Here is a 9339-nt window from a genome sequence, read left to right on the forward strand (position 1 = left end):
TATGATGGCTACCATCGAAGAAAGAGAATTTGAGCAAAAACCACTGATGATAGAATGTGAGGTACTGCACGTAGAGCCTTGAAAGAACCAGCAAATGGGAAAGTTCCAGGTGTCGATGACATTCAAACGTAATCCTTTAAGGTAGTTTGGAAGGAGGCAATCAGAATTTTAACGGCTATCTGTACACAGATGTGGAGCAGGATCTGGAGCCTAAAATGTGGACGCTGTCAATCGACCAGATACTACTCTGTTGACAGACACCGAACGGTTGCCTTGATTTCACCAGCCAGCAATATATTACCAAATATCATTCAACACAGCAAAGAAGCGAGAAATGCCTGCTGAGCAAGTAGGTTTCGGAAGGGGAAGAGATACGAGAGATCATCACAAATCTGCGATGTATCATGGAAAAAGCATGGGAAAAACAAAGGAAGGTGTATCTCTGTTTTTTAGATTACAGCAAAACTTTCGATTGTGTCGATAATGAATTGACGTGGATTATGTTGAGGGAAATGGGGATGTCGGAGACCGGGATATGTCTGATAAGAAGTCTGTGCACAAAACAAGAAGCTACAGTAAGAACAGAGTATGGAGAGAGAATTGTTTAGAATTGGAAAAGGGGTTAGGAGGTGAATTCTCTCCCCTTACTTGTTCAATCTGTATAGCATTGTGAGTAGTGAGTACATCATGGAAACCAAAACTTGATTGACATAGAATCTGGAGTCAGGATTGAGGAAGACGTATCAATATCCTAAGGTATGCTGATCATTCCACTCTGTTGGCAGAAAGTAAAGAGGACTTGATGAAACTGTTTCAGACAGTGAAGAAGGAAAGTGAAAAACCTGGTCTTTATTGAAATCCTAAAAAAGACAAAAATCTGGTCAACTGAGAAGATCGGCGTGTTCAGATTGGGAGGCGATCATGTGGAAATAGTGTAAAAATTTCATCTTTCTGGGTTCTAAGATTGAAGTGAGTGGACAATGTAGAGGAGAAATTAATAGATGGTTAGCAATGAGGAGAACAGCAATGATAGAGTTGACAAAGATCTGGAAAGATAAAGATGTGATAAAACAAACCAAGAGGAGGCTGGGGAATGCTCTGGTATTTCCAGTTGCAATGTATGGATGTGAGTCGTGGATGGTGAAAAATAAAGAAGGGAAGAAGATGGACAGGTTTGCAATTTGGTGTTGGAGACAAATGTTAAGCGTTCCATGAACTGAAAGAAGAAAAAACAAATCGGTGCTTGAAGAAACTAGATGGTATTCAAAGAATACATCTTGAGAAGGACTTCGTGTGAGCGAACTCTTTTGTTTTTTTTTCAGGTTGTTTTACTTTGAACCAATATGGCTGCCAGACCACGTGACCAACGATGTCACCTTTATCAAACCATATTTTCCATGGGTAGCTAATCAATTAGTTAAATTTTGCATTGATCAGTAAATCGGTTTCTCCTACAAAGATCTTCAAAGATCTTCCCTTCGATCCAATATGGCTGCCAGACCACGTGACACATGATGGTCATTTTTATGAAAATCCAGTTCAAATTTCAAGTCAATCGGATGAAAATTGAGGATTTCAGAAACCTGGCTAAAGTTGTTGACCTTTTGGGTTATGTTGACCTCAAAAATAATTGGTGGTTGAATTTAGTGACCTTATATGAAAATGCTGCTCAAATTTCAAGTCAATCGGATGAAAATTGGCAATTTTACAAAATCAGTCTATGTTGACCTTTTGGCCTATGTTGACCTCAAAAATAGTTGGTAGTTGTATTTAGTGACTTGATATGCAAATCCTCTTCAAATTCCTGGTCAATCGGATTAAAATTCAGGATTTTACAAAATTGGCCTGTGTTGACCTTTCGCCTATTATATGTTGACCTCAAAAGAGTAACCGTCACATCACATGGTCATGTAACATGTGGTAAAGTTTCAATTTCCTCCACTGAACGGTATTCGATGTACGCTCTTAACAAAATGCAGACACGCACGACGTATGACCTATGTACGTACGTTACCGATCACTTAACCCTGCTTTTCGCTTCGTGAGCGCAGGGTGATTACCCCACCTTGTACATTCGAAATGCTAATGATAAACCAGAAACTGTCATACGTTGGACACATCATGAATGCAGAAAATGAAAGTCTGGAGCAATCTAGCGTGCTGTCTATGGTTGAGGGAAGAAGAGGAAGCAGCAGTCCTTGTTTTTTAATGGATGGATGGGGTGAAGGCTGCAACTAAACTGTCTCTGCCAGAGCTTCAGGAAGCAGTGCAGGATAGGAATTGGGGAAATCTGATCATAAATGTCACCAGAAAGTGGACCACGAGTTGACGGAACTGGATACTCGAGATAACTAATTATCATTTTGTTATTGCTTAATTCTCACCTGTCTAAATTAATTTGCTGGATTTCTCTTCTCGAACATCTCCCCCCCCCCCCCTACACCCAACTTCCACTCCAATGAGTGAAGAAAGCCTCATTAATTGTCCATGATCTGCAATTCCTCGAGTGAAAAACATACTTTGTATGGCTTAAGAAAGCTTCTTTAAAATTATATTTCACTGAAATAGATTCTTCTCGTCTCATAACCCTAACAGCTAACCCTAACCCTAACCCTAACCCTAACCCTAACAGCCTGGGTTATCTCATTTCCATTTCCTTCATGGTTCGCCCACAAACCTGCGCCTCTTGTCCCATTCCTATGGCGATGCATTTATCCATGCTTTTAAGCATCTTTCTCTCCACCCTGCTCACAATGTCTCTTTTCATTTTGCTAAACTTGGGATCTAGAAAACCAATTTTACAGAAAGTGCAGGTCCATAGTCATTAACTCTTTCAGGTTTTCCCCCTACCTTACATTTCACCACATCCACCTCTTCCACCACCCTCCACCCCACCAAGCTCTTGTTTCTCCTCTGTCTGCTCCATTTAGCCAAAGGTGAAGGACAGACTACCTACCTCGTGCCTGTCTGGAAGACAGCTCACATCACTCCCATTTACGAAGGGCAATAGCATCCTCATTGTGATGCAAAAACATCCCCAGTTACAACCCTTCCTCCATCGACGTTTCCCTCTTTTCACCGATGAAGGACGAACGCTCAAAATGATGGTTGCGCATTTCCCACAGTTGGTCGGAAAGTGCTCTTATCAACCTTTCGTGGATAAACAAAAATAATTGCCCTTTGTTTATTTCTTTTTAGCCCGTCCACTGCGCAGTAAGAGACAGGGTTGTGTGTGTGTGTGTGTGTGTGTGTGTGTGTGTGTGTGTGTGTGTGTGTGTGTGTGTGTGTGTGTGTGTGTGTGTGTGTGTGTGTGTGTGTGTGTGTCTCAGTATGTCTGTTTCAGGGCTCTAAGCCATAACTTGTTATTAATCATTTGAGCTTTTGTAATGAAATAATCAACAAACCTTTATTATGAGAAAATGGAGAAAATAATTAAAAATTGGGTTAAAATGTCAAAGGGTAAGGTCACACACAGTGGGTACCAATCGACTCTATCAGCCCGTCCGCCACACAGCGCAAGACGGTCGGGTTTTGTAATCTCTTCCCTGTTTCTTTATTCACCGTTTGAGCTTTTTTCATTAAATATTGAACAAAATCTTTATTTATGAGAATATGGAGAAAATAAACAAATAAAATTCGATTTTTTGTTTAGCAGTTGTTTTTGGCAAGTTTGCTTTGAGTACAAAGCGGGTGCAGACGCGGACGGGCCTTGCATCGTGAGACGCTTTCTCGTTTGCTGTGTTTGTTTTTGTTGTTTTTTTGCATTAAAATTATTTTAATAGCTTGGATTTGCTTGACCCACATGGTTATTAGCTCATTTGTTGATTTTCACTGTTCTCGCTGTTTATTTCCCCAGGATGGAATGTCAGCATCATGCGGTGAGCTCGAGCGAGTGGACGCTATGGGTTCATCCAGCGACAGCATGCCGACTCCTTGTGAAATGGAAAGCTCAGAAACAAATGACAGCGATGAAGCGCAACATGAAAAGGCCAAAATATTTGACCAGGTCATTGGTAAGGTGGTAATTGGAGATCTCACAAACCCTGGTTACATCGAGGAGGACAGCGGTGGGGAAGATACCATCATGGCGGGTGTCAGATCCATGAGGATTGCTCATCCAAGAAATGTCATGGATTTCGAGTCTACGGTGCCCGTGCATGATGAAGTCTCCGCAGGGATGCTAAAAGATATTGAATACAAAATAGATGTCACAGCTCGACTCAAAATTCCTGACATCCAAAGCTCTTCAAAATTATCCGTAATCGGTGAGAAATCTAACCAGGAGAAAGAGTCGACAGTGTTGACTGTCAATGACAAATCCTTGATTAAACCTGGTCAGGTTAAGCTCAGCTACCAAAATAATAAACCTTACTTCTTTAATCCACGAGGTCCAGAGGAAAGCCGTTACCAAATAACCAAAACCTCTTATTTTCCCACACGAAGCGCACACGACACTTCACTTGAACAATTCCGTTCACTTTCTGATTTACTTAGGACCACGGACATTTCATCTCCTCTTCGCTACTATGTACCAACCATACCTACCAGCAGCAGCAACTACACAAGGTTCGGCCATGATCGCACTCACTTGCATTGGGATTCGCAGTCCATGACGAACTACACACCGTTCCAATCCAAATTCTCCCCGCTAAATTTCCAGAGTCAAAAGCCATTATTAGGAATGATCAGACGTCCTGGAACTGTTCCTGGAGTTTGGCAGGCATATGTGCCAGGATTTGCGAACCTTCACAACGGCATGTACCCAAGCCGCTTTGGTCAAACACATTTCCACTAGTTTACTGGAAACATATTGACGTACAGGTTGTAGCGTGCATTGGTAGAATGAAGGCCTATGTGTGGAAAATGGCACAGACTCGTTGCCAAATTGTTTGCCGGTTGCATCTAATCATCATGAGAAGCAAGAAGTAGACGTTTCTGGCGTCAAACTTTCATCGGAGCCCACTCCTTTGATACGACGAAGGGTTAACGCCCGAATCTTCAGCTTCTCCTGGCTTCCCATGGCGGTTAGCACACCTCGATCTACGTCCTGTCGATTCCATCCATCGTTTCTATACGTCCGACAACGCAGATCGATACTAGGCCTCTATGAGCAAGACGAGTTCTCCATTCTGAATTGAATCATTCCCCAGCATGCAAGTTGCTGAACTGTAAGCCAATAAGCTTACAGCAGGAAAAAAAACTTTCCTATACATTTCACTTTCCTTGCTTTGCAATATTTCATTTGATGCACTTGCTCTCTTCATTACAAACAGGAACTGAGCTTTCTCAACAACGGCATCAAGTAACAAAGATGAAAAATCCTTAAAATGTGGAAAACTTTCTTTCTTCCCTTCTTCTCCTTCTCTTCCTTTTATCACGAGTGAGATCCGATGGCACCAAGCTTTTGCCTTGCTTCAACCACGACACTCCTCCACTTCCCCTGTCCTCTGCCAACTCTCTCTCTACTCTCCAACCACACCCACGCTATTGATATCCCTCCTCCAACAATCTTGCAATCTCAAACATGGTCTACCACTTTTCCTCCCTCAAGCTATCCACTCTCTTTGCCATTCTTTATTCCTCCAACCAGACAAAGTGTCCAGCCTATATCTCCTCGTCAAGCTCATCTGCACACCAATCCCCTCCCTCAGTTCATCCATCCTCCTCCTATCCACCCTCTTCACTCCTGCAATCCTCCTGACTCAGTTGTTCTCGCAAACCTGTAGCCTCTGTTGTTGTCTCTCTGTCAGTGCCACCGTTTCGAGACCGTAAAGGTAGGCCGGCGTTACACACGTTACCAAAGTGACGAAGATTAAAATATGTGAAATGCCGGCATCCCTGTCCCCCCTCCCATAATCCCCACCCCCAAGTTCCACTCCGATCTTTTTTTCATATGTAATATGTAGATTAAGAACCTCCAGCACAGATTCCAAGTTTGAGAATGTAATGATAATTCCCAGAATGTTTCGAGTATGCCAGACTCTGGAATATATATCGGCATTTCACTGCAACGCACACAAACGCACTACTATCATGGTGTGTTTTTAATATCATTTTGAAAAAAAAGATACATTTTAAAGGTATTTTACGAAACAAACACTTTGATCGATTTTAACTGAAATTGATTCACCAAATGGGGTATAATGTGTGTGTGAAATCAAGGGATTGTTATCAAAAGCAAAGGAATATCAGATTCACGGATTCACCTTCATTTGACATTGTTGAACACATTCTGGCTTTCTTTGTGTTTAAAGAAGTCTGAAGCCTTTCAGACATTCCACCTGGGTAATAATGCCAGGGATGAAGAGAGAGGATTTGTTTATGTGTTTACTGTTCATCAAATCATATGCAACATGGAGTGGTGGGATTTTACTGCAGGAGGGTGGAGGTAGGGGGGTGGGGGAGGGGGCTGCAGCTGATGCAGTGACCCCTGCCGGCCAGGGCAACAGCAAATAACTTGCCCACTTGGGTTCTTTAATGCTCACTGACGAATGCCGGCAGACACGCATTTATTCCTCGTCCGGCCTGCGAAACACCAGGATGACTCAGTACTCAGATAGTAGGGTCGGGATTCGAACCCAGGTGAGACTGCTCAAAGGGGAGTGCACACCTGTCCAAGCTATCCTAGCAGCCTTGCATATGTGTTGATCACGTCAAGTTCACCTTTATAAACATTTTAAATTGTGTGAATTAATGCAAGTCAATAACCTCGTGTGCAAGTTGATAAAATGACCTCTTGAGCATCTCATTCACGTGAACCTATAATCCATCGCCAACACCAAAGGATGAACATCGATTTATTTATTTATATCTCAGAATTGTTTATCCAGTGTACAACTTGGAATGAGACGATCACAACAGAGGGATGATGTCCCTGGACCACACCGTGTGCTGCACCGTTGTATAAAATGTCAATTTCTGTAATTTGCAAACACATCCGCTCTTGAGCCTCTGTCGGTTTAAACTGTACACTATGTTTGACCCTTTTTAATATGTCTTGGAATGTAAATGTAAATCAAAACAATAAAATCATGTTTGATGAATGTTTGTTAAAGTCCAATGTTGTTTTTATCAATTGCGATAACGATTGGTCAATAAAACCCACAACTGTACCGTGACTAATGTTCATATATTATTGGTTCTTGGGAAATGTGTTTTGTGAAGGGCTGTTTTGTGTGAGGCTGTTTTGTATGGGGATGTTTTCTCTTGGGCTGTTTTGTGTAGGACTGTTTTGTGTGGGACTGTTTTGTATGGGGCTGTTTTGTGTGGGACTGTTTTGTATGGGGCTGTTTTGTGTGGGACTGTTTTGTATGGGGCTGTTTTGTCGAGGTATGTTTTGTACAGGGCTGTTTTGTGTCGGGCTGTTTTGTCGAGGTATGTTTTGTACAGGGCTGTTTTGTGTCGGGCTGTTTTGTCGAGGTTTGTTTTGTACAGGGCTGTTTTGTGTCGGGCTGTTTTGTCGAGGTATGTTTTGTACAGGGCTGTTTCGTGTGGTGCTATTTTGTATGGGGCTGTTTTGTGTCAGTCTGTTTTGTATGAGGATGTTTTGTGAAGGGCTGTTTTGGTTCGGGCTGTTTTGTTGAGGGTTGTTTTGTATGGGGCTGTTTTGTGTCAGTCTGTTTTGTATGGGGCTGTTTTTTGTAGGGCTGTTTTGTGAGGGGCTGTTTGGTGTTGGGCTGTTTTGTGTCGGGCGGTTTTGTGATTGGCAGTTTTGTGATTGGCTGTTTTGTGTAAGGCTTTTTTGTGGTGGCCTGTTTTGTGTTGGTCTTTTTTGTGGTGGGCTGTTTTGTACGGGGATGTTTTGTGTGGGGATGTTTGTGTTGGGCTGTTTTGTACGGGGATGTTTTGTGTGGGGATGTTTTGTGCAGGGCTGTTTTGTACGGGGATGTTTTGTGCAGGGCTGTTTTGTTGAGGGCGAGTTTTGTGTGGGACTTGTTTTGTGTCAGGCTGTTTTGTGGGGGATGTTTTGTATCGGGCTGTTTTGTGTCGGTCTGTTTTGTATGGGGCTGTTTTTTGTGGGGCGGTTTTGTAAGGGGCTGTTTTGTATGGGGCTGTTTTGTTTGGGGCTGTTTTGTTTGGGGCTGTTTTGTGATTGGCAGTTTTGTGATTGGCAGTTTTGTGATTGGCAGTTTTGTGTAGGGCTGTTTTGTGTAGGGGTGTTTTGTGTAAGGCTGTTTTGTATGGGGCTGTTTTGTTGAGGGATGTATTGTACAGGGCTGTTTTGTATGGTGCTATTTTTTACTGGGATATTTTGTGTGGGGCTGTTTTATGTGGGGCTGTTTTGTGATTGGCTTTTTTGTGTAGGGCTGTTTTGGTTAGGGCTGTTTTGTTGAGGGTTGTTTTGTTTCGGGCTGTTTTGGTTAGGGCTGTTTTGTGTCAGGCTGATTGTGTGGGGATGTTTTGTTTAGCGCTCTTTTGTGGAGGGCTGTTTTGTGTCAGGCTGTTTTGTATGGGGCTGTTTTGTCGAGGTATGTTTTGTATGGGGCTGTTTTGTGTGGGGCTGTTTTGTGAAGGGCTGTTTTTTATGGGGCTGTTTCATGTTGGGCTGTTTTGTGTCGGGATGTTTTGTGTCGGGCTGTTTTGTGTGGGCGGTTTTGTATGGTGCTATTTTGTATGGGGCTGTTTTTTGTAGGGCTGTTTTGTGTGGGGCAGCTTTGTGTGGGGCTGTTTTGTGATTGGCAGTTTTGTGATTGGCTGTTTTGTGATTGGCAGTTTTGTGATTGGCTGTTTTGTGATTGGCAGTTTTGTGATTGGCTGTTTTGTGATTGGCTGTTTTGTGTAAGGCTGTTTTGTCTTGCGCTGTTTGGTGTTGGGCTGTTTTGTGATGGGCTGTTTTGTGTGGGGCTGTTTTGTGTCGGGCTGTTTTGTGTCGGGCTGTTTTGTGTCGGGCTGTTTTGTGTCGGGCTGTTTTGTGTCGGGCTGTTTTGTCCCGGGCTGTTTTGTGCCGGGCTGTTTTGTGGCGGGCTGCTTTGTGTCGGGCTGTCTTGTGTCGGGCTGTTTTGTGTCGGGCTGTTTTGTGTCGGGCTGTTTTGTGTCGGGCTGTTTTGTGTCGGGCTGTTTTGTGTCGGGCTGTTTTGTGTCGGGCTGTTTTGTGTCGGGCTGTTTTATGTCGGGTTGTTTTATTTTGGGCTGTTTTGTATGGGGCTGTTTTGTTTGGGGATGTTTGGTGCAGGGCTGTTTATTATGGGGCTGTTTCATGTTGGGCCGTTTTGCATTGGGCTGTTTCGTATGGGGCTGTTTTGTGTAGGGCTGTTTTGTGTTGTCCTGTTTTGTCTGGGGATGTTTTGTGTGGGGCTGTTTTGTTGAGGTATGTATTGTACAGGGCTGTTTTGTATGGTG

The 9339-nt window shown here is 43.1% G+C and overlaps 1 protein-coding gene across 1 annotated transcript in view; it reads left to right on the top strand.

The window, feature by feature from the left end:
- Positions 1-7047, top strand: part of LOC147012517 (uncharacterized) — a 9475-nt gene extending 2428 nt beyond the window's left edge. The window contains exon 2 of the mRNA XM_085856909.1: positions 3857-7047. Coding sequence (XP_085713035.1) covers positions 3857-4795 — 939 coding nt within the window. The 3' untranslated portion in view covers positions 4796-7047. The remainder of the gene's footprint in view (positions 1-3856) is intronic.
- Positions 7048-9339: the final 2292 nt, after the last annotated feature.

Source organism: Eptatretus burgeri, chromosome 15, assembly GCF_056783735.1.
Source record: "Eptatretus burgeri isolate ZD-2024b chromosome 15, Ebu_testis_v1, whole genome shotgun sequence".
Lineage (NCBI taxonomy): Eukaryota > Metazoa > Chordata > Myxini > Myxiniformes > Myxinidae > Eptatretus > Eptatretus burgeri.